General features: G+C 44.4%; 2 protein-coding genes across 6 annotated transcripts in view; both read left to right on the top strand.

The window, feature by feature from the left end:
* The window catches only part of LOC132453948 (F-actin-monooxygenase mical1-like), a 25,042-nt gene extending 13,410 nt beyond the window's left edge, over positions 1–11,632 (top strand). For both annotated transcript variants that reach the window (XM_060047059.1, XM_060047050.1), the window contains exons 10-24: positions 672–798; positions 1,173–1,248; positions 1,365–1,512; positions 1,738–1,928; positions 3,268–3,374; positions 3,601–3,654; positions 4,164–4,404; positions 4,878–4,948; positions 5,306–6,146; positions 6,924–7,048; positions 7,385–7,486; positions 8,090–8,183; positions 8,931–9,024; positions 9,883–9,956; positions 10,392–11,632. In XM_060047059.1, coding sequence (XP_059903042.1) covers positions 672–798; positions 1,173–1,248; positions 1,365–1,512; positions 1,738–1,928; positions 3,268–3,374; positions 3,601–3,654; positions 4,164–4,404; positions 4,878–4,948; positions 5,306–6,146; positions 6,924–7,048; positions 7,385–7,486; positions 8,090–8,183; positions 8,931–9,024; positions 9,883–9,956; positions 10,392–10,591 — 2,545 coding nt within the window. In that variant the 3' untranslated portion in view covers positions 10,592–11,632. The remainder of the gene's footprint in view (positions 1–671; positions 799–1,172; positions 1,249–1,364; positions 1,513–1,737; positions 1,929–3,267; positions 3,375–3,600; positions 3,655–4,163; positions 4,405–4,877; positions 4,949–5,305; positions 6,147–6,923; positions 7,049–7,384; positions 7,487–8,089; positions 8,184–8,930; positions 9,025–9,882; positions 9,957–10,391) is intronic.
* The window catches only part of LOC132453960 (F-actin-monooxygenase mical1-like), a 57,325-nt gene that overhangs the window by 13,448 nt on the left and 18,203 nt on the right, over positions 1–25,674 (top strand). Inside the window, exons 1-5 of one of the 4 annotated variants that reach the window (XM_060047070.1) lie at positions 20,382–20,572; positions 22,604–22,913; positions 23,344–23,551; positions 24,833–24,940; positions 25,384–25,479. In XM_060047070.1, the coding sequence (XP_059903053.1) occupies positions 22,656–22,913; positions 23,344–23,551; positions 24,833–24,940; positions 25,384–25,479 (670 nt within the window). In that variant the 5' untranslated portion in view covers positions 20,382–20,572; positions 22,604–22,655. Of the gene's footprint in view, positions 1–20,381; positions 20,573–21,900; positions 22,004–22,552; positions 22,914–23,343; positions 23,552–24,832; positions 24,941–25,383; positions 25,480–25,674 lie in introns of those variants that run through there. The other 3 variants (XM_060047094.1, XM_060047087.1, XM_060047079.1) reach the window with 3 other exon arrangements.

The following is a 25,674-nucleotide window of genomic DNA, read 5'->3' as shown; positions in this document are numbered from 1 at the left end:
TCGTTTTACAATATAAAAAAAGTAACTTCTTTATCAAGCATGTTCAGAATGTGTAGATATGACACTTAAGACGTTATTTGAAAGACGTCTACGTATTGTATTGCAGAGGTATTTACTGAAGTTAGCATTACATTCTTGTCTTTCTACTTTGTACCTCAAGAGGGCCCTTCCAATGAAGCGTCCAGTCTGCCCTCAGTCCAACATGAGAGGAGGAGATTGGTGCTGCCCAAGGGCCTATTCTGGCCTCTTGTCAATCATTGAAAATAACGATAAATTATAGAAATAGAGGTAAAAGGAGAGGTAACATCGCCCTTGCTTTCCACCACTGGAGTCGTCTCTTGGAAAAGGAGAAAATAAGAAATTAAGTTTGATGTTGAACTGAAGTTTCTGTTAGACTTCAAAGTAAACAGCTGTTAAGCCTCTCCCACTTAAATAGTGCTTAGTGCGCTAAAGCTTTCCTGTTTATGTTCAATTGTATTTGATTATCCAGCTCTTTCTTATCAAACCTCTTCCCTCTTTCATGATTCACACACACACACACACACACACACACACACACACACACACACACACACACACACACACACACACACACACACACACACACACACACACACACACACACACACACACACACACACACACACACACACACACAATGACCCACACAGAGAGAGTGTCTACCAGCTCCTGTCCCAGACCACCCCGGAGAACACCAACAAGAACTACACGTCCTACAGCATCGACCCCACCACGCGGTACCGGCACGTCAACCTGTCCGCCATACAGGTGCACCAGGTCAGACTGCCCCCCCCCCCTCCTGAACAGAGTCCAACAGACAGGAGTTTACATTCCATCAATGTCTTTCACTGAAAATGCATATTAGAGAAAGTAATATCATGTGAAGTGCTTTGGATGTGCTGCTGGAAGTGCTGCTGGAAAGCACTTCGGGTGTCTGGACATTATTATTATTATTATAATTATTATTATTGCAAACGTCCCAAGGGCCAGAATTGTGTTTATTTAAGTGACACAATTGTTGCATGGCTACACTTCCACTACCAATTGAGTTGTTGACAAATGTTTGTCACAATGCATCGATCGATGCACCGTTTTTTATCTATGAGGAGGTTCACCCACCTGGCGTTTCGACGCTGACTGTTCTTTTTTAGGTACAGCAGCTGTACGACGTCAACGACAAGTCCCTCCCTACGAGCAAGAAGAACAAAGCCGCTCACCTACGACAAGGTCAGCTCCCGGTTTGTTTTAATGTGTTTCCCTCGTTGTTTTAATGCACCGCTTTCACCATGCTGTTCTTAAGATTCGTCTACCTCATGTAAATGTCTTCCCTGTCCTGGTCCTAGATTCGGCGGGTGGTGTGGAGGATCTGTTGAGGTGGTGTCAGAAGAACACGGCGGGCTACGCCGGAGTAGAAGTGAAGGACTTCACCCTGTCGTGGACCTCGGGCCGAGCTCTGTGCGCCCTGATCCACCACTTCAGACCCCAGCTCATGTGAGTCCAGCTCATGTGTTGTTTCTACTAATCTCCTTGTAGAAACAACACAGCTACTGTAAGAACCTTTAGATGAACTGTTGTAAATGGATGAGACCCTGTGCATTCATCTGTTTATCTGATACAACACATAGCTGGAACCCTGGATGTAAATGGGGGGATAAAGAATTGGAAAATTAATAATTGTCATTTGGTTGTTCCGTTGTGATCCTTGTCTGGTCTCAGTGACATGTCGTCTCTGAATGAGTCCAATGCGGTTCACAACCACCAACTGGCCATGGATCTTCTGGAGCGGGAGCTGAGCATCTCCCCGGTGATGGCCGCCAGCGCCATGGCCAGCAGTGGCCTGATAGACAAGCTGTCCATGGTGCTGTACCTCACCCAGGTCCACGACGGCTTCACCAAGAACAAAAACGGTATGCCTTCAGAAATGGAGCTGTTGTTGCCCTCCAAACAGGATCTCAGCGGCGATAACAATTAAAAAAATGATCTTCTTTTATCTGTTCATTTTCTTTAGCATTTTTTAAGAAAATGTTTTATAACAATATTTTTTTAATGATAATTTGAGTATCCAATGCCATTGGTCATGATTTTCAACATTTTGTACTGGTCTTTTCAGGTTAAACTGCCATATTGCTGTCTAAATTCTATATAATTGTTCGTTTGTCTTTATAGATGGGTGCTTTATGAAACCCTATTAAATCTTGCATTAGTAATTAATCTCAAGTACACAACATTAGCAAACATTTCTTAAAGGGCCAGGCCCCGTTCTCCTGCGACTCAGCACGTTTGGTGATGAGAAGTATTTCAATTCGCACCGTCTCTTTAAGAGCATTTACCCATAATCCACTGGGGTTTTTGAGTGGCTCCGTCTCTGGCTCAGAGCCAGCTTCTAAAGGGTTGCACTGCTCCCGTGCACTAACTAACTGCAGCGGCGAGAACAAGGCTTCTCTGGGATCAGGGAGGGACTACCGCCTCTCTCAACGGGAGCTAATAGTATTCCTGCCTTTGAAGGAGCATCTTATTGCCGGCGCTGCGTTGATTTATTCAGGAGGTATTTTGATGAGTCCCTTTGGGTGTGTGTACATGTCTTGGTGTAGTAAGGTGTGTAGGGGTCCTAGCGATAGTGGGGGGCCAGCATTGCGAGCCCACAGTGTAAGCTATAGTGGGTGGGACATGTCGGCTCTCATCAGTGATGCTGTGCAGTCGCACACGCTCACAGATGTGCAGCAGGGAGCTGTCTCCTGCAACCTGAGCTGAGGGGAGAGGGCTGGGGAGCAGCTCTGTGTGAGGGAGGTTGGGGGGGGGGTGTGTGTGTGTGTGCAGGGCTCTATATTGGTCCTGAGTGGTCCATCTGAATGAGGCTGCCGTAATAACAGTAAAGGTAAGTATGGGTCGAGATCGGCAGCGACTGTGGTGTCAACGAGTCCTAATTCTTGCTTGATGGAGAGATGCAAATGGAGGTTTATTTTGCCGATAGTAGACGGATTGATTTTGTGTGCAGCACCGCAGGGAGACTGACGTAGCAGCGTGCGATGTGTGAGTAGGGCTCATGTCTGCATACGCATGTGGTTAGTGTGTGTGTGTGTGTGTGTGTGTGTGTGTGTGTGTGTGTGTGTGTGTGTGTGTGTGTGTGTGTGTGTGTGTGTGTGTGTGTGTGTGTGTGTGTGTGTGTGTGTGTGTGTGTGTGTGTGTGTGTGTGTGTGTGTGTGTGTATTTGTGTGTGTGAATCCCTCTCCTTTTGTGGACCACCAGAGCCTGCAGACGTCCTGGACCTGCCCAAGCCCCTGACTCTGTCGCGAGCGCAGTCTGCCGTCTACTTCCTGAGCAAGCTGAAGCACAACTCGCTGCAGAGACGCAAGGTGAGCCCACTGTTTACACAGCACACGGTATCACCCCTCCTATCAAGGGTTCTTGTCAATATGCCAACCAGAGGTAGGATTAAGGTCTCGCCGTTGCTCCTGGTGTTTGTATCAAGACCCTCGTGTGTGGTGGGGATGGCTTATCCTCTTAATGTAGAAGGTTGATCTAGCCATGGTCACACTGTTATATCTGCCATCAGAGTTTTAGTTCTGGTTGTTTCAACAGGAGAAGCTGGCCTCACAGAGACAGGAGAAGACCAACATGGGCGATGAGACCTGCGTAAGTCTATCTTAAAGACCTCAAATTACCATCATCTTACTTTCAGTGTGACATAAAGTAGCAGGAATCGTATTCAGGGTATGATTGTACGGTGGGACAAAGTGACTCAACGTACTCGCCGATTGCTCAGAGGCTTTGTAAGAGAGGAGGCGGAAAGATAAGAACCGTTAATAATATAAGCTGAAATATTAGAGCACAACATTATTTTTGCTGAATCATATGAACCCAGAATAAGAGCTCAATCATATGAACAACCTAACCCTAGCTGAAACATTTTAAGTCATTATAATATTAGCTGTGCGTCACCACCAAATTGTATTCAGATTTGGATCTTGCCAAACTCTCAAACAGCTCAACAATTCAACAAAGATAATTATGCTCAGATTCAGACGTCCCCGTCGTCCATCAGTATCGACAGAATTATCTTCTACGTTTTATTTTGTTGACGACTTAAACAAAATAAAATTGACCTATCTTCTCTGACTTCCAACTTCCTTTGCTTCCCTCAGCCTGCAGCCCCCCCTGTTGCCCCGGAGGGGAACCAGGGCTCCGGTGTGAAGGGGGACATCGAGCCGGACGCGGCCCCGGCACTGGGCAGCAGCAGCGAGGACTGCTACAGCTGTGGCCAGCGGCTGTACCTCCTGGCCCGCGTCAACGCCATGGGGAAGTTCTTCCACCGCCACTGCTTCACCTGCCACAAGTGTGGACACCCGCTGAGGCTGGGCGGCTACACCTTCCACCAGACCACAGGTGGGTGGGCCACCATTGATCCCTCACACATCGCGGGCTTCAGGGTGTTTGTATTTGGGGGTTTACGCTCGACACGCACAGATTGGGACGGTGTGTTGTGATGATTTCAAGCATTTCATTGTGTGTTGAAAAGAATTGTCTGCCGAACTCGAGGGATTGCTTCTGGGATTCGTTGGTCATGTTCGTCTTTCAATAGTTTTACATTTACCTAAGATAACACATAATTGTTCCTCATGCATAAGCCCAAAAAAGAGGAACACTAACAGCCGCAGCACCTGTGGTATTAAAGTGCTCAGTGGAAGTCTATTCCTGGTATAATTACACACCACCGTGTCATTTATGTATCCGCATGAATTATTTGGGACATGAAGAATGGCTTCATCGTTTGGATGAATAATGGAGTAATATCCGTTGAAAAGGGCTGCGTTCCTCGTGTCACCTCTCTCCACTCCTCTCCCGTCTGGCTCACACAGGGTTCTTCTACTGCGAGCTGCACTCCGAACACCTGGGCCCCGAGAACGGATCTGAGGACTCCTCTGATGAGGTGGGTCCCCCCGGGAAAGAATTACCGCCGCCTCTCCAGACTAACGTGACTTAACGTCGGCCGACAGTCGGAATTAAACGCGCCGATAAGTACGAGTGGCCCTGCCGCGGGATATGATGATGCTCATCAGCTGCTGCAGCTCTGTGGAGTCGGCGCTGGAAAGCTAAAATAAATATGAGGAAAGCGAGTGAGCGGAGTCAATTAATTCACAGAGAGCAATTTTGGACCGGTGTGGGACTTGTGGGCTCAAATGCCTTCCTAACGGCGCATGGAAGAGAAAAGAACGCAGCACAGTCATTGTATTTTCCTCATTACCCTCTGTTGTTGTTTTTTCTTTGTCGTTTTGGATTGGTCCAGGCGTGTGCAGGAGGAGACGGTCCGACGGATGAAGAGAACAGCATTTCTAGTGACGAAGACGTTCCCTCCCCCTCAGACGAGGATCAAGAACACAAGCTAGACTCTGGACCCACACGGCCACATCCAGTCCAGGGAGATCAACACCAGACCATCCCTGGACCTATAGGGAACCCCCAGTCCCCTGCAAAGCCCCCTCATGCCCCCGGGATGGTGGCGCCCATTGAAGAGGAGGAAGAGGAGGAGGAGGAGAAGACCACTACGCCCACCGTGTCCCCTCCTACCCCAAAGCCCCGCGTCTCCAAGCAGAACCATCCCAGCCCGCAGCCCTCGCCTCCGGTCCCCAAGCCGCGAACCCTCCACCTGGTCGACCCCCTAGCCGACGACGAGGACCCCGGAGGGTCCCCTGAGCACCAGGACCGGGGGTCCCCCTGCCAGAAGGACTCCCGGCCCAAGCAGTCTCTGCGGAAGCTGCAGCTGTCGGAGGAGGAGAAGTGCCAACTGGTGAACCTCCAGAGCTTCAGCGCCGACTCGGACTCGGAGACCCCCGGGGGGTCTTCCAGCTGCTCCTCTTCGTCCGCGGCCACGGCGGGGGGGCCGAGCCCCCCCAAGCCGGCGGGGCAGGGCCAGGGCCAGGACCCGGGGCAGGAGGAGGAGGGCTACTGGAGCGGCAGCACGGTGCAGCGCGAGAAGAGGAACCGCCGCTGCTTCCGCAGGAAAGAGGAGCCGGGCGGCCAGGCTAAGACCAGGGTCCGCTCCAAGTTCTCCCCCTGGAACCTCTCGTCGCCCCGGCTCAGCAGAGACCCCCGGCTGAGCGTCCTCACCCCCCACCCGGGCAGAGTGGGTGAGTAACGCCAGCCCACCCCCCCCCCCCCCCCAACCCCCTTCTAAACCAGCTCCTTTATCTGCTAAAGTAGGCAACGTTTTTTGGGGCTTAGCATAAGCGGTTAACAAGTGCTAACTGTCAGTCGGCCAAAGCCTCTCTTGCCTCGCTCTTACATGCACACACTTATAAGAACGGGTATGGATGAGAAAACTGGGAGGAGATGCTGACAAACCCTTCACAAAAGATTGGCGTCAAAGTCACACCAAAACATTTGTCAACGGATCAAAAACACTATTATGTAATTTAAATAGTTGTGCTTTAGAATGGAATGGTGATTGTCATGTATTAATAGACTAACCCAATCTAAGATTTATCACAACAGGGTAAACTGATGAGATAATGAAATGAGAATTGATACATAATATATGATATGTTGTGTACTACTCGCCTGATAGGTCGGTAGCTTTACGTTGGAAAATAGTCGCCTGATTCGTCAATAGATTTACATTGTGTCCTAGTCGCCTGATAGGTTAGCTTTGCGTGGTGTTTCAGTCGCCTGATAGGTCAGTCGCTTTACATTGTGTACTAGTCGTCTTGTAGGTCAGTAGCTGTGTACTATACTAGGGCCTTTCTGATTGGCTCAAACCAATAGAGTTTGTAGAATATGAGTGACATGTCATTTCGGACTACGGAATTCAAGCGATTAGAATTTACAGTATTAAAATGGAGCAAAAATAATGGACTATACACACATCAGGTCATCGTTTTCTCATCTTTTCCTGTTCTTGTCCACAGAGACAACTTTCAGACATGGCCACAGCACTTCAGAAGATGGGGCTGATGAAGAGGAGGACGATGATGACGACGATGACGAAGATATGATGTTTGGGAGAGACGACATCGAATTCCCTGACGAGAAGGTAGGCTAGGACCGGAGCAAAGGTGTTCAATTTGGCGCAGTTGAAGTTGAAGTAGCAACAGTTGCAGTTAAACATTGCAAGAATTAAACAACCATATTACAATTGTCTCTTAATATATATGAATACTATGCCGCAGAAAATGTTTTTCTCTGCCAAAGTTTGTCCAATATCACTTACCCTACCTCAATAACACTACCCGCTAAATATATCCCCCAATAAAGTCTGGTTCCTATGGTTACTTAAGCTTAAAAACAGTAACAGTTGCTACTTCAACTGCCATTTCAAACTGGCACAAAGACAAACACTAATACACTACCTTTCCATTTGCCGGCCCAGCCCTCTGACCCCGTCGAAGCAGAGAAGTTGGAACTGAGGAAGATGAGGACCCTGGAGCGAAGAGCCAAGATGACGGAACTACAGCGCTTCCGTAATGCCCAGGTCAGCAATTATTAAATGCTCATAAAGGGACATTCAGCACTATTGCTTTTGTAATTACTACTATTGCAAATAATACCTATACGTGAATATCATTCCTATAATGGGCTTTACCTTAGCAGGCTCGTACTATAGCTTATGGGGTTGATAACGTAATTGAATAACGCAATAACATAATTCATTGTTACAGTTAAACATTGCAAGAATTTAAACAACCATATTCCAATTGACTCTTAATATGTATGAATACTATACCCCAGAAAATGTTTTGCTCTGCAAAAGTTTATCCAATATCACTTACCCTACCCCAATAACACTACCCTCTGACTCGATCCCCCAATGAAGTCCCGTTCCTATGGTTACTTAAGATTAAATACAGTTTTTTTTACTTTGCCTTTATTTTCTCTTGCGTATCTAGTTTTATTTTATTACTCTACAATGCATTTTTTACCTTGCCTTTGTTTTCTTTTACTTATCTTTTATTTTATTTTATTGTGTGACCATTTTTCTATGTGAATTACTTGAGTCTGCCGTGTGTATGAAAAGTGCTTCATAAATAAAGTTGCCTTGCCTTGCCTTAACGGTTTGACTTTTGACCCCGGGCAGTCCATCCAGAGGAGGCTGGAGGAGATCGAGGTGACCTTCAAAGAGCTGGAGGAAAAAGGCGTGGTGCTGGAAAGAGCTCTGAGAGGGGAGCCAGGTGAGAGCAGCCACACAAGTCTTACTCATCTCAACCAAACTCACAGAGTTGTCCTGCGTGTGGAGTCATGATCAGGGAGCGAGGACCACTGACATCCTGCTTGTGAGGCAGCTGTTAGTCACACCAACAACCTCTCACTTTGTCCAAAACCCTGACAGGAATACATTGTCCCTGTGAGGTTTAGGGTTTCTGTTAATTCATGTATAGACTGGCTAAGTCACACCCACCTCACATCTGGACAAAAACTAAAAAAGATTTGGGAAGTAAACGGGGGAGAAATTAAAAAGGTTTTGATCTGAATCACCATGAAATTATCGTGGAGGAAGGTTTGTGCTCCATTTTCCACATCAAGTGATATCTAATTTGGTCACCAAAAACTAATGGTGACCGGCCTTGTACCTTTTTTTTCATCCACTCACACATTTCTTCATATTAGATAAACTTTGCCTCCGGACATTTCATGGAGATTCATATCAAATGCATCACTTTTTTAAATGTAGCTGCGTTACCTTTTTCCGTTTCTGAGATCCGAACGTGAGCCACTCTTTTGGCTATTTTTTTTTGTATGCCCATAACAACATAAATGTTTGTGTGTAACAGTCAATGTATCAAAAGTGTGTCTTTTTATCTTCTCAATCTAAACCACGCTCACCCTGATCTTATACTGTACTCTACCATACTAATGCCCTTACACACATGTGGCTCTATATGCTAATGGCTAACACCATCCTCTGAACCTCTCCACAGGAAGTGGAGGTTCTCCTGAGATGATCGAGCAGTGGATACAGCTGGTCCACGAGAAAAACGCAGTGGTTTCTGAGGAGTCTGACCTCATGGTGGCGTAAGTAGAATATCAATGATAAGAATAAGAATAATAATAATGAGGTTAATGATGGCGATGATAATCATTTGAAGCAGATGTTATGAAAAGGCTAATAAACAGGGCACATAAAATAAAAAAATGACATGGAAATATATAAAATAGTCAAGGACAAACTAGTTCGTAAACATTTAAAAGGTAAAACACAAAATAAAAAAGAGGTGTAAAAAGAACGAATAATAATAAAGTGAAAGCGTTAAATCCAGGCATGTGAAGAAAGATACAATTAAGAAGTATGAAAAACATAAATCCAGATGAATAACTGTTACCCTTCTGGACACACATGCAGCAAGTCAACAGTGCGTGACTGTGCAGTCACCCTGTGAGCACAACACTGTCTGTGTTGAGGGTAAAAATAGGCAACAGCATGGTCACTGTTTCCTCTTGGAGGGAATGAATAACACGCACACACGCACAAACACACATTGCACCCTGTGAGTCAATGTTGATTGCTGCACAAATGTTTCAAAGGTAGTCAAGTATTGAGCCACCATTTAAAGGTCACCGCCCACAATCAAAGTTAGACCTCCTTCCCATCACTTTGAGACACCTTCAGTAAACACTGCCACATTTGTATCCTGAAAATACTGATTTTTTTCCGTAGGGCTGGAAAATCACAACCGTGATCAAACTTCTTATCACATTGAAGGAGATAATATAAATATAAAAAGCTTATGGTTCCTAATATAGTCCTCCAGCCAGGAGTTTCTCTTGCGTGAATATGAAGGCTAATGGTTGAATAGGATAAGAGCTAGGCTAACCCTAGCCCCTAACCCTTTAGCTGTAAATAAGCCCTTCTGTTGTGGTGCTTTCTTGCAGGTCTCGACAGCTGGAGCTTGAAGACCAACAGGGCATACTGGAACTGGAGCTCAGGAAGTACATGGAACTGAGCGGTATGTCATGCTTAATTGGGGTAGATTGATTCTAAACAGGTCATTCATATTTATATTGTTTATGGGCTTCGGCTGTGAGCAGGCCTTTATGCCCTTGCTTGGATCTGACGTATGAAACAGATGCAATATGGATAAAATCTTTATAAGACTGGTCGGATTTATTGTGATTGCTGCTGTTTACAAAATAACACGTGATTCAGACCACTTGTGCCTGCAATGTTAACATTATTTTTGAATTAGAACATAATATGTTCTAATGCAATGTAATGGTACAACAAAAAACCTTGATAATAACTGTAATCTTCCTGTCTTAATTGTGTGTGTGTGTGCATGTGCTTGTATGCGTGTGTGATTGTGTGTGTGCATGTGCGTGTGTGATTGTGCGTGTGCATTGGTCTTTTTGTGTGTGCGGTGCGCATGGCGCGCGCGTCTCAGACTCTGAGAAGACGGCGGAGCAGCAGGCGGAGGAGGAGCGCATCCTGCAGCAGAGGATGGAGGTGGTGGACATGAGGGACTCCCTGGTGGCCTTCCTGGACGAGAAGCGTCTGAAGGAGATGAGCGAGGAGCAGGAAGCCTTCACCCTCAGGGAGGCCAAGAGACACTCCAAGGCGGGGGCTCAGGTGCACTGGGAGTAAAGGGGCTGGGGGGGGGAGCACCAAAATAGAGAGAGGGAGACACACACACACACACACACACACACACACACACACACACACACACACACACACACACACACACACACACACACACACACACACACACACACACACACACACATTTGGGAAAGGGAGGGGTCCTCTTGCCAGTGACATGATGACAAGCTTCTACAAAAAAAGATGCCAAAGATGGTCCTCACAGGGGGGGAGGGGAGAGAGTGGATGGAGAGATTCCCCCCCCCCCAAACCAGGTTGTGGCGTGTGCACACCCAGATCCCCAGGGATTTGGCCCTTTGAGAAGCATCAACATTCTGTAGGACTGAAAGAAATAATGAAATGAAAAGATGCCAGGATATTTGTATATAAAATGAATGCCATAGAGATCCTCATGTTGGAAGTGTCAGAGCCTGTGTGGTTTTGGATAAGAATGCGATGAAAAATAATCGCATCTGATGTATTACTGCGAGAATCAGTGCTTCTAAACGCTGGGGCGTGTTAAACACAAAAACTACTATTGTTCTTTTTCTATACTACATAGAAGTCCTTCTAGCGGTGACCTGGTCTTAAAGAATATATATTATGTTCTAAATATATATAACAGATGATGTGACAAAGCGTTTAATTCACAGATACTTTTTTATATCTTCATCGTCATTGATGTAGCGGTTCCACTTTCTTTGCTTTTTCAGATGCATGTTTCTAGCTGCTCTCAGGGCTTCAGTTCTCCTGATCTAGTCTTAGGTTTCTTTCACTGATGGCCTTTAACTGTTAGGCGGCTCTTAAGGCTGAGCTAACCCTAGGAAACACAGAGGTTTACAGAGGAGAAAGGGGAAGCTATTTTATTTCAGCGATTGACTATGAGGCTTCATTTGCAGACCAGAACTTTGTTGTTGTTTCTGGTGCACAAAAAATATTTTCAAGCTAAGGAGAAAGACCATGTCATGTTCTTGAAAAGCCTTAAATATTCATTCTGTCAAAGATCACTTCACAACTATATAAAAATAAAGATCATGCACTTTGTGGTGTTTAGATTTTCTTTTTTTTGAGCTGCATCATCTATTTACGGCCTTTGGGATCTGGTTGTTTTATTTCAGTGTTTATGCAAGCTAACTAACTGTCACTCGAGGGCTGTCCTTTGATATGTTATTCAATCGGATCAGTTACCCCTGCTTTTCTAATTATTTACCACTAGGCTCACAGCATCACTTCAACTTCTAAACTCCAGTCCGGATGGGAGAGACTATACTATAACTCTGCATACTTGTGTACTAATAACTTTTGTTATTAGTGTTTCAACATTGAAACAATAGATCATAAGGTTGTATGCTCACACATAGTGGTCCACTCAGAGCCGGCCCTAGGCATAGGCAGTATAGGCAAATGCTTGGGGCGCCGTCACCCGCGGGGGGCGCCGAAAACGGGGAGAAAAAAAAATATATATATATATACAGCAACATAAAGTCATAGCAAAGGCTATTAAATAATGGAGAAGCCTTTTTTCTGGGTGCCTGCCTGGCTCGTTGCTCTGTACCTGCCCTCTGTGAGGGGGGCGGGGTCAAGAGTGTGCAGTTAAAGTGTATTAATGTTAATATTTCACACCTTAGCTTTCACATATCATTCATAGGCTATATATACATTCATTTCACTGCACTTTACTATTTTTTGCACTGTGGTTAGACTGAATTGCATTGCAATGACAATAAAGTTGAATGAATCTCATCACATTTTCATTAGTCTATATTAGTCTCATGTATAGCACACCAAGCATCTGTTTTTTTATTAAAATGTAACATGCAGTCGTCACATATACTTCTCTTCTCCCTTCAGATGCACTTTTAAAATATTTCAGTACCACCCCCAGTGACACAGCATCAGGTGCTGCTGTCCCGTCTACCTCTGCACAGCCCTAATTTTGTATTTTTTTTAAACTTCAGATGAGTGCTTGTTTAATCTCTGGTTAGAACCAAACTAGATAAACCATACTACATTTAATTGTATTTACTATAATTTGAATCTGAACTCTATCTATTATTTTGCTTATGAATGCCTTTAGTAAACATCATGCATTTCTTTGCAGTATTTTGTGCATACTTATTGTATGAGTGATTCATTGCTTGTTACTTGGTTTGTAATACGTTTTGTGTGTTTAATTTTCTATCTAAAATCAATGAGTCTCAAAGACAAAGCTTTGTAGCTTCTCTGAGTTTATGAACATTGGTAGTCGAATTTATTGTGCGATCCAACGGGGTAGGGGGCGCCAGCAAAAATCTTGCCTAGGGCGCCAAATTGGTCAGGGCCGGCCCTGGGTCCACTCAGTATCAAGCACATCCATTATAATAACAACCCTATCCCTCATAAAAGCCAACTGAATTGATGAAAACACCAGAAAATACTTTGGGAAATCAACTGCTGCTCCCTGAGAAACTCTGAAAATATGAGATGAATAAATGTAAGTAAAAAGAAGATGCAATCTCAGCAAGGCGTGAAAGGGGGGGAGGAGAGAGGGGTGACTGAGCCCCTGCCCCTTTGCCTCTGAATGTCCAAGGTGCCCTTTTGAGTGCCCCAAAAGTCGGTTGATTGGTCGACAGAATCGCACTTCCGTGCGACAGGGGGATAATAAAAAACAAACAGATTATCCGCAAGGTATTTCTGGACAACGGCGAAAGCTTCGTTTATTGAAGAAAATATTGCGCAAAAGTTTGCCATCCCTCTTAAACGTCCTACATTGTTGATCTTTGTTCATTGTGCGCTTTCTTCTTTTTCCTTAGATTTATTAGTAGGCAGCTGTCAGGCTGCTATGAGGTCACGATGCTAACGTAGCTGCCGGGGCTATCGCCATCCGGATTTAACGGAGTAACCCCTGACTGCAGCTCGCAGATCGAGGAGGAGCTAAATGTGGGCGGGCTTAAACGTTTAACCCCGCCATCATTGACTCAGTATCATGGTTTTACCCTCTCGGGCGCCATCTGGTGGCGGAGATCCGGCAGCACATTCTCAAACATCAATACAGCACAGCACAGCACAATGACTTACCGGTAATATGGAAAAAGGTTCATGCATTTGATAGACTGAGACATTCCTACTTTTAACTTGTCATTTCAAATGTCTATTTTAGTATAGACACATATTATTTCGTACACTCAATTATATTAGCTAATTCAAATAAACCAAAGACAGAAGACTTTGCATCATTGATTTTTATTTTCACCCAAGGCAAGAAATTTTGATCTGTAAAGAAGAAAAAAAAAAAGCTTCCATCTATGTTTGACAAAGGCAAGTATCAAGGTATTTTTCTGGCCCATAGCAAGCAATGTACACGAACAGAGAGCGGCAACTATGAAGGTATTATTGTAGCAAAAGTCTTTAGCACCTGTAACTGCAGAATTTGAATGCGTACACTAAAGTCACAGTAAATTTGAAGTCGTATATATTTATTTTGCATGTGTACTCTAAAGTCACAAATGTGTAACAGTACATTTGTAGTCGTAAAAAATATATAAATATTTTTTATACCATTGTAAACACAAAATAGGGTCTACGAGTACGCTAATCTGTGTTACAGGTGCACAAATCCTTTTGCTACAATTATTGCAGCGCAGTTGGTGCAAAACACATTCGCACACCCGTGTTTCATAATCTGAGAACATGCCCAAAAGGTGTGCATTCGTAAACCCAAATTTGAACAAATGCATCAGAAGTTGCACATCTGTGAACGCTATGTTAATTCAGCATTTTAATGAGCGAGCACAAAACCATTTTACAACTGCTCGAATCTGCTCCTGCAAGTCTCAGCTGTGGGGTTTTTTGCAGGTTGTTTTGCAACACCCCTAGGTGGTAAATGTGTAGCAAAAGTATTCGTATCCGTAGATGACAGAGCGTCCGTGAGCGGGACAAAATAGTCCCGCCCATAATTTCCTAATCCAATGAAAATCGCCGGCAGGGATGCATTTCTCAAATTACAGTGACGGCTGGTGGTGATTTTGGGTGGGTGGGCTAAAGAATGCATTACATTTATCAATACTTCACAAGGTGACGCCATGAGGTCACCTTTATATCTCTGTTCATAACTTTCATATAATGTGAATGATTTTTAAACAAGATTAAGGTGTAGAGAAAGGCATTTCTTTATTTGAAGCACAATTATAAATAAAAATAAAAATAAGGTGTTTAAAGTGCTTCACTGAGCTGAAATTCAACATTTCGAACTAAACCATTAAGCAAAATAAAACTTTTTTTGTGCTTAAAGTATTACACAATTAAAATGTTGACTGGTCTCCCTTTGCGCAAAATGCGGCTGTAGACGATCACACACTCTTTGGTAGAGACGTCTGTGTCGCCGTCAATCATGAAGGACATGTAGGCCTATGTGGCGTTTCCGACGTCCGCAGCTGTCTTTTGCTTTAAGGTGTCGCCCATTAGGCCTACTGCAATGAATTGTGCACATGCCATCTCATTGCTATAGGCCTACGTCGGGTTGATGTTTAATCCATTTCTCTTCATGAGAATAATTTCGGATTTAAATTGAGAATGGCAACTCCTCTTTGGCAATGTTGTATGCAACATTAAATGAGATCATTTCCGATTCCTTAGAGAACCTTATTGTTACTGCCTGTCGCTGAAATGCAGCTTGGAGAGGGGCCACTATCTCTACACACTTGTCACGTCATGTTGGGTCATTTAGACAGCTTTTTAAATGTTTCGATACGAAACGTAGTTGACCCGCTTACAAATGCACTATTACCGGCCATATTCTGACCGCACTCCTGACAGTAAATCTGTACATCGTTTGGTTGATGTGTCCCCAATCTTTTCACTTCCAATTTTTCCTCCAAAGACATTAAAGAAAACCGATTAGAAAGTAAATAATCCACTTCATTCATTTTCATGCTAACGCCCGCCATACTGCACTTGCGCTACTGTGCTGTGATTAGTCGAAGGACACTGTACTGTAGCTACTGTGCTAGGTCAGCCTTTGGGCTAAACTAATTTAGCCCAAATGGGAAGCATATGAAGGGGGCGTGTCAGGGCACCTGTCAATCAAACGTCAATGGAAGCTTACGCTACTGCGCTTGGGCTGAATACATTTAGCCCATTCACAGGAAAAAAAACGAAGATATATATATCCTGGGTTTTTCTGTCACTTTTTGGTGCTGTTGCTCCTTTAGGTTCTACCAAAATTTAAAACAATATGTTCTAAGAATTTAATAATATATTTTCACTGTAAGAGGGCTTAGCCCTGTTAGCCCATTTATACCAGCCGTCCCTGACTGGGACCCATCGCGTGCCAGCCATGGAGCTATAAAGATCGCAGCATTCTTAGCGCGGTACGTTTCTTTCTGGAGAAGTGAAGAGGGCGTCTTACTGAACGGAGGTGGGTATCCTACATTATGTAAAATGAAATGACTTAGTTCAAGGGAATTCTCCCCAAAGTAGGCCTATTGCATTAACATTTCTGAATTTATGTTATGGCGACCATTAAAATACATTCAAGGACATTTGCGGCATGTTAATGAAATACTTTGGGGGGAATTCACTTGAACTAAGTCATTTCATTTAACATAATGTAGGATACCCATCTCCGTTCAGTAGGACGCCCTCTTCACTTCTCCAGAAATAAACGTATCCCGTGCTGAGTATGCTGCGATCTTTATAGCTCCATGGCTGGCACGGGGTGGGTCCCAGACAGTGTAATTTGAGAAATGCATCCCTGCCGGCGATTTTCATTGGATTAGGAAATTATGGGCGGGACTATTTTGTCCCGCTCACGGACGCTCTGTCATCTACGGATACGAATACTTTTGCTACACATTTACCACCTAGGGGTGTTGCAAAACAACCTGCAAAAAACCCCACAGCTGAGACTTGCAGGAGCAGATTCGAGCAGTTGTAAAATGGTTTTGTGCTCGCTCATTAAAATGCTGAATTAACATAGCGTTCACAGATGTGCAACTTCTGATGCATTTGTTCAAATTTGGGTTTACGAATGCACACCTTTTGGGCATGTTCTCAGATTATGAAACACGGGTGTGCGAATGTGTTTTGCACCAACTGCGCTGCAATAATTGTAGCAAAAGGATTTGTGCACCTGTAACACAGATTAGCGTACTCGTAGACCCTATTTTGTGTTTACAATGGTATAAAAAATATTTATATTTTTTTTACGACTACAAATGTACTGTTACACATTTGTGACTTTAGAGTACACATGCAAAATAAATATATACGACTTCAAATTTACTGTGACTTTAGTGTACGCATTCAAATTCTGCAGTTACAGGTGCTAAAGACTTTTGCTACAATAATACCTTCATAGGCAACTTACCTCTAGGCAGAAAAGCGCGCAGTATCATGGACTCCGTATTTCCGTCTGAGTCCATGATGCTGCGTGGAATTTTCCTTAAATGTGGGCGGGGTTAAACGTTTAAGCCCGCCCACATTTAGCTCCTCCTCGATCTGCGGGCTGCAGTCAGGGGCACTTGGAGTAAACCCCCCCCCCCCACTACCATAAGGGAACTGTCGGCGGTGGAAACGCGAGCCGTAGATGAGCCGCGCCGAACCGCACCTTCACTACTCCACCAAGCCGCACCGAACCGACCCGCACCCTCCGGTGGAAATGCGCAATAAGTAACAGAACAGGTCCACTGACACTAGGCACGCATTCGGGCAGCAAGTAGCCTATTGGAGAAGCCACGCACCAGGCAGAAATGACACAAGGCCATATACAGAAAGCCAGGGCTGGCTTCAAGAAGTGAAATGATCAAACGGCTTACCGTCAGAAGAGTTGCAGGCGAAGGGTTCTGCTGCTCAAACGACTAAGGCCCCGTCCACACGAAGCCGAAACAAGCGAAACCGTTACGGTTTCGATCTATCCGGTTTCGCAGTATCTCCGTAAAGACGAAGCCAAGCGAAACCGGGTAGATCTGTAGAAACGCTGTAGTACACATTCCAGGCCCATAAGGGGCGCTGCTTCTGCTACAGAAATCCTTGTTGTTGTGAGTTCTGAGACTCCGCGGGCTTAACAGTCATTGGCTAGAGGGTCGAGGGGTGGGTCGATGACGTCATGGTTTACGGTTTCAGTCGGTTTCAGGCGTCCACACGAATCCAAAACGAAACCGGGTAGATTTGAAACCACCTCCGAGGGTGGTTTTAGAAGTTTGCGGTTTCGGTCAGCGGATTCGCCAGCTTCGTGTGGACGGAAGGCCGAACCGTACAAGACCTTTGCGGTTTCGCCATGAAATCGGCTTTGTGTGGACGGGGCCTAATAAGTACTGTATCTTTCCATTCGATTAAATTCAATTTTATTTGTATAGCCCTTAATCACCATTACAGTCTCAAAGGGCTTAACAGGCCAAATATCTATGACACCCCCCTTTACCCAGGCCCCCACAAGGGCAAGAAAAAACTCCCTTGAAATTAGCAAGGTAGAAATCTTGAGAAGAAGGGTAGTAGGGGATCCCTTCTTCCAGGGATGGTCAGGAGTGCAATGGGTGCCATAATTGACAGACAGGTAAATACATGCACATCATATTAAATTGGTGATGTGTTGCTGGCCGGTTAACCATGAGGAGAGTCCAGGCATCCAGTCCAGTCACCGCAACACGCTAGAACAGACAGAATAGTGAATAAGAACGGAAAAGTACATTGTGAGGATGTATACTGTATGAACAAAAAGTACAAACAAACAAACAAAAGCACAAACAAACACAGTGGTCTTCACATCGCATCTGTGTCGTTTTCACACTCCTATGTTCCAAATGCAAGATTGTATAGATGCGTTTGAACGTTGCTTTGAATCGAGTCAGCTTCCCTGTTCACTGGTGGCAACCTATTCCTTAGGAAGGGGGCTCGATAGGCAAACGCTCTCTGTCCAGCCAATTTCTTTTTAACCTTCGGCAGTGAAAGAAGGCCAGCTCCCGAAGACCGGAGGGACCGAGAAGGACTATAAGGAATGATCAGGTCCTTTAGGTAGGATGGAGATAATCCATGCAAGGCTTTATAGGTTAGCAGTAGCACCTTAAAATCCCATTTGAAAGTTATTGGTAGCCAGTGCAAAGAGGCGAGAATAGGTGTGATGTGATCAAACCTTCTCGTTCTGGTCAGCAGTCTAGCTGCAGCATTCTGTTCAAGCTGTAGACTTTTTGTGGTAGAGTTTGGTAGTCTCGAGAACAGTGCATTACAATAATCCAGTCTTGATTAAACAAATGCATGAATCAGTGTCTTTGCATCCGCTGCAGATAACATTGGTCTGTTTCTTGTAATGTTTCTCAAATGGAAAAAGGCAATTCTAGTTATGCTTCTAACATGTTGGTCAAAGCACAGTTGAGGGTCGAACAGGACACCAAGATTTTTGACAGATGGACTCTGGGATGGCGAAGCTATCCAACCACCGTGAGACATCCTCAAATTCTCTCTGGTCCTGCTTTGAGCCGATAATTATCAGCTCTGTCTTCCCAGTGTTAAGCTGTAGGAAGTTCTGTGACATCCAGCTCTTCACCGCAGCCAGACAGGACTCAACTTTCTGGATCTGGGCCGAGTCCCCTGAATCTACAGGAATGAAGAGCTGGAAGTCATCCGCGTAGCAATGGAAACTAATTCAGAAGCTGCGGATCACGTCGCCCAAGGGAAGCATGCAAAAAGTAATGGACCAAGGACCGACCCTTGTGGTACGCCAAAGCGTAGTTTGCGGTGCTTCGATTCCGAACCCTCATGGAGCACAAATTGTGTTACTACCTGTGAGGTACGATTCAACCCAGCCAAGGGCTGTACCCCTGAAACCAACATAGTGCTCAAGACGGTGAAGAAGAGTGCTGTGGTCGATCGTGTCGAACTCAGCACTCAGGTTGAGCTTGTATTTGTATCCAAAGCAAGAAGGATATAATTTACAACTCTTGTCACAGCAGTTTCAGTTGAGTGGAAATTCCTGAACCCCGACTGGAAAGGTTTGAAGAGTTTGTTCCTTGTCAGATAATCAACGCTTTCAAGGTCAAGGTTCAACTTTATTGTCCCCGTGGGGAAATTTGTCTTAGGCACAGTGCATCATTGCTTTCTTAACATACACAGAGTACAACAGAACAAAAAAAACACAACCACAGACACAAACACAACCAGAAAAATCAGCATTTTAACATTGAGAACATGGAGCTTGATAGACTTAAATTGCCCCTTGCTGTATAACATAGAAATCTACAGTATGGTGATAAAGTGCAAGTGTTTATTGCACTAGAACTTATGGATAGAGTGCTATGTGCTAAATTGCTTAATTCTAAAGTGCTATGTGATAAAGTGCTATGTGCTAAAGTGCAAACCTATTATTGCACATTGTTCGTCAGCTTAATGGAGGCTGGGACAAATGATAATTTAGGACGGTTAGATTTGCATAGTGGCACACTGAGTCTTCTCCCTGATGGCAGGGTTTCATATTCAGGGAAGAGTGGTGTTGGGAGTTGGAAATTATTTTCTTTGCTTTTTCCTAACTGCCTGCTCATAGATGCTCTGTATAGGCTCATATTCTTTGCATGCATAGCCTAACCTGCTATGCATGCACAACCAAAATTATGCAATTTCCCCATTCATATATTTTATTTCATTTAAGTTACAGTTTGCACATTTAATATTAAAACTTAAATTAAATTAAAATTAACTAATAGGGTTTTTCTTTTGGCAATGCTATGACCTGTGGTAGGAAGGTCATTAATGACCGCTTGGGGGGGCACGGCCCAAAAATGCCCCACCTCAACACCGAGCAAAGGTTAGAGCAAGGGTAGAACAATAAACAGCTGAAAGGCAGATAATTTTTATTAGTACATGGAACCCAGCTATGATATCAAGGTCCATAGAGAGTGGAAGTAACTTAGAAAAGACACCTAATAAAAGTAGCTGACAAATGTAGAAGCACCGAGGAGTTTGGAGCCAAGACTTGATAGAGACCAAATTACCATGAACGATGTGCTATAGTATAAGGTAAGCAAATTCACTTAATTTGCAACTTGTCTCCTGTGTCAGATTACATTTTAAATGCTGCCTGTGTGTAGCCGTCTCAACATGGCCGGGCTATTCAGAAATGTGAGTCTTGTTCACACTTGTTGTGTTTCTGTGTAATAATGGTTTGTGTCTGCCAGTGGCTTAACAAGGAATTAATTACAGTGGGAGATTATAATGTTTCAGAACCATAAATTGTAACCTAGTTATATCTAGAAATTATGGATTTTATTTCCCATTGAGCTATTAATGACCCAATTTAAACATGGCATATCAATCTTCTGCTGGACTGTTCTCCCTCACTCCTGTCCTCTCTACTCCCCTCCTCTTATTTGCATGCCTTCTCTCTACTCCTCCTTTACTCTCCTCTCCTCATCTCCTCCTCTTTCCGTGTCTGCACTGTGAGTTAACTTCTAAATACAGCAAAGCAACTACCATCCCAAAATCGACAGAAAGGGATAACTACATCTGAGCAGTGTTTCCCCTAGAATTTTTTTTAGGCCCGGAGGTAAGAGCTGATAGTGTGATTTGTTATACATCTTTCACGGGATGCTAGAGTATTTGTTGGTTATTTCCATATAAAACACTTGCTTAGCCATCACAAGTTGATAATGATTCAATAAACACGTTATTAACAATAAACTAATTTTATTTACAATACACTCATTTTATTTACAATACACTCATTTTATTTACAATACACTTATTTGATTATGAACACAGTGAGCATGGCTGGTTGCTACACTTAATCTTTCTAGGCTTTTGGAAGAATGGCTCTGCCATGCTAATGATGATATAACTTAATGCTGTCAGATTGTCCGTTATGATGGGGCATCATCTGCGCACGCGCGACACCGCATTTATTTATTTATTTTTTTAGTGGGCAGAGTGGTATTTTCACTTTCAGAATATAAGATACAGATCATTACAGATCACATCTTTCCAAAAACTCTTTACTGAGGGGCAATGCCACATTAGATGTATCAATGTTCCTGCCTCTCCGCAACCATGCCAACACAAATGGGAGAGGGACTTGTCCATTTTCTTTAATCTGCTTGGTGTTTTATATGCCCTGTGCAAGAATTTGAAGAATTTTGGGTCCCACCCCCTAGCCGGGTTTGAAAATGAGGAGTGCTTGTAGTTTTTTAGAGCCCCCCTCTACACTTCCTGCTTTAAATGACGCAAAAGTGTGGTAGATACGGATTTCTCCCGCCTCTGGGAAAATGATGGAATGATGCAAGACCATTAAAAAGTATGACTGGGTTTCTAACGATAAGATGCTTGATGCAAATGGTTGAAGACAAAGATAAGTAGGGATCATTCATGAATGGCTTAAAGATTTGTATAGAGGGATGTTGATTCAGCAAGACCAATAAGTCTTTCAACCGAGGGGTTTCTGTACAAGTAGATAGGGTAAGCGCGTGTTGCATTTCTAAAACAAATTAGCACTTGCATGCTTACCAATGTTTAAAATGGTATTTTTAGCAATACATTTGTGGAGCACTTGTTAAAAAGTGCTCCATAACATATGTCTGTCACACAGAATGTACTTTTGAAAATAAGGCATTACGGGGGGGAACTGACTGAATATTTATACATCTGATACCAGGTGGGTACAAGTAGACAATACTAGATCATTACATGGGATAATTACAATATTATTATTGTATTTATATTACATTATATTGTATTGGAAGGGTAAAGGTGTGTTCCTGACCCGCCTCCAAGTTGAAATGATTTAATCTTTGACCAATCCAGCCACATGACCACTGGGACCAACCATTAGATGATTAGCTCTAACTCGTCTTTGTCAAATTGTTCCAAAGTTCAGCCATGGTGAGTTGCTTGAATCTCGAATAATTCTTGGCAGCTTGTATCCAAAACTTTTTCTGGCTGGAGACACAGCCAGAAAGACACAGGCTGGAGACACAGGCTTTTTGATTAGCCCCACTGTGTTGATGACCTGCCCGATATCATTCTAACCTTTATGATTTTCTCTTTCAATTTCTACAGCTGACCACCAAAGCAACTAAAGTAAACCAAGGGAAGACGCCTTGGGGTCTCTATGGCGAACCAGGAGCCCACCGACCCCTCGCATGCTCTGTTCGACCTCTTCGTCACGGCTGAATCCTGCAGGGATGTGCAGAAGCACTTTTTGGCGCTGTGCGAGCAGCTACAAGTGGATCCCAAGGACTTCAGGGTCTTTTACTCCAAGCTGAAGGAAAGGCTGAACTACAGGAAGGCCAAAGACCTGTGGGTGAAGATAGATAAGAGGGCGTCACACAAGGACTACCAGCAGAGGAAGGCCTGTGCTGAAAACAAGGTAACGGGTTCCCCTATGACTTAAGCAACCACTTTGGATTTCATTTCTCTATAGCCTATAGAGACCCATGGCTGGCAATGACTTTACTTAATTTGACTTTAGTGCAGCGATGGACATTTTCACTCTGTTTTATATTGATTTGTATACGTTTGGCCACCAGTGTCTGCATATCTACCAGAATCGGTTGACTTGCAACTGGTGGGTTGCAGGTAAAATCGCAGATGATCTGAAAGTGCGTGCATGTGTTTGGGAAGTGCGAGGTGTCGTCTCTAAAGTGCTTTCACATGGTGATCACTCTAGGTGCGTTGACACTCTATGAAGTGTGAAAACCAAACTAAAAGGTTCACACTGTGACTATGAACACAGTGCTACAAGTAGTAGTAGTTTGAGTTCTACCGCTAGGAGTTATGTTCTCGTTCTTCTTGCTCAGTGTCTGGTGCTGGGGGCCGGACCATGTGGGCTGAGGGCCGCTGTGGAGCTGGCCCTGCTAGGGGCCCAGGTGCTGGTGGTGGAGAAGAGGGCGTCCTTCTCCAGGAACAACGTGCTGCACCTGTGGCCCTACACCGTCTGCGACCTCCGAGGGCTCGGAGCCAAGAAGCTATACGGTCGATTCTGCACCGGGACCCTGGACCACATCAGTGAGGAAACACTGGGAATAACTGGGAGCGTGTGTGTGTGTGTGTGTGTGTGTGTGTGTGTGTGTGTGTGTGTGTGTGTGTGTGTGTGTGTGTGTGTGTGTGTGTGTGTGTGTGTGTGTGTGTGTGTGTGTGTGTGTGTGCGCTCGTCACATGGTGTGGTGACATGGGACCATGTGACCATGACACGTTACCAGGTGACCGTCAATCATTCGGTAGATGAGGACTCAAATGTGGTCAACCACAAAGAAGAAACTAGATTACGCGTCACTGTGAGCTTGGAACCAATTGTGTGCATAGACCTGTTGTCAAATATTTAGTTACTGAGGCTTTTCAAACTGTAGCCAGGAGCTAGGACGTTTTTCACACACAATACCAGTCGTGATATATTATCAATATTGTTGATAATACTATAATCGTATTGATTAGAATAATATAATAACCATTATATCATCATTTAGAATAATATAATAACCATTATATTATTCTTATGATAATATGTATCATAATAATGTATATGATAAAAGTTATTTAATTTATAATAATAATCATCATAATAATCTATATGAACATGTATCCTCATCCTCATCGTCATCCGCTTATCCGGGGTCGGGTCGCGGGGGGAGCAGCTCAAGCAGGGGGCTCTGACGGGGGGATCCCGAGGCGTTCCCAGGCCAGTGTTGAGATATAATCTCTCCACCTAGTCCTGGGTCTTCCCCGAGGTCTCCTCCCCACTGGACGTGCCTGAAACACCTCCCAAGGAAGGCGCCCAGTGGGCATCCTTACCAGATGCCCGAACCACCTCAGCTGACTCCTTTCTAAGTAAAGGAGCAGCGGCTCTAATCCGAGTTCCTCACGGATGGCTGAGCTTCTCACCCTATCCCTAAGGGAGACGCCAGCCACCCTTCTGAGAAAACTCATCTCGGCCGCTTGTACCCGCGATCTCGTCCTTTCGGTCATCACCTAGCCCTCATGACCATAGGTGAGGATAGGAACGAAGATCGACCGGTAGATCGAGAGCTTTGCCTTGCGGCTCAGCTCTCTTTTCGTTACAACGGTGCGGTAAAGCGAACGCAATACCGCCCCCGCTGCTCCGATTCTCCGGCCAATCTCACGCTCCATAGTACCCTCACTCGCGAACAAGACCCCGAGGTACTTGAACTCCTTCACTTGGGCTAAAGACTCATTTCATACCCGGAGGTTATAATAATTAGAATGTCTATCATGATAATGTATATGATCATTTGTTTATAACTAGCTGTAACATCCCGTGTCTCTGGGCAGGTATTCGCCAGCTGCAGCTCATCCTGCTGAAGGTGGCTTTGGTCCTGGGGGTGGAGGTGTTGACTGCGGTGGAGTTCCAGGGTTTGGAGGAGCCCTCCGGGGACAAAGGTGCCACAATGTGACCTGTTAGCCTCCTTACATAAGACTGGCTTATTGTTGCTATCGAGAAAACGTTGAAGTGTAAATCAGTAACGTCATTCTGCCGCCATGTAGAATATTCAATTCAATTAAATTGTATTTGTATTGCCCTTAATCACCATTACAGTCTCAAAGGGCTTAACAGGCTAAGAATTTATGACATACGCTTATGGGGTGATACTCATGATACTTCCTCTCTTCGAAACCAGCAGGTGACCCTCATACAAACATAGAGCAATCGCTGGCTTGCTTTTAGACAAATTCAGGATTTTACCTGAAAAAAGATTCAGAAACATGAATGACTGCTACATTTAAACCATAAATGCACAAAGTGTTTGTTTTATAGATACTACGATACCAACTGTATTGTAACTGTTTTTTTCTTCTATTTAAATGGCGCTTTGTCATGTCAGGTTGGACTGCAAAACTGCATCCTAATCTCCATCCTACGCTGGCCTTTGAATTTGATGTCTTTATTTCTGCTGGAGGGGGGAGCTTTCTCCCTGATGGTGTGTGAGACACACACACACACACACACAGACACAGACACAGACACACACACACACACGCACACGCACACGCGCACACGCACACGCACAGACACACAGACACAGACACAGACACACACACACACACACACACACACACACACACACACACACACACACACACACACACAGTAAGGAACATTGATCACTTATTCC

Source organism: Gadus macrocephalus, chromosome 1 (assembly GCF_031168955.1).
Source record: "Gadus macrocephalus chromosome 1, ASM3116895v1".
In the NCBI taxonomy this organism is placed as follows: Eukaryota; Metazoa; Chordata; class Actinopteri; order Gadiformes; family Gadidae; genus Gadus; species Gadus macrocephalus.
Note: the sequence above shows the minus strand (reverse complement) of the source record. Positions and strands in the feature narration are given on the sequence as shown.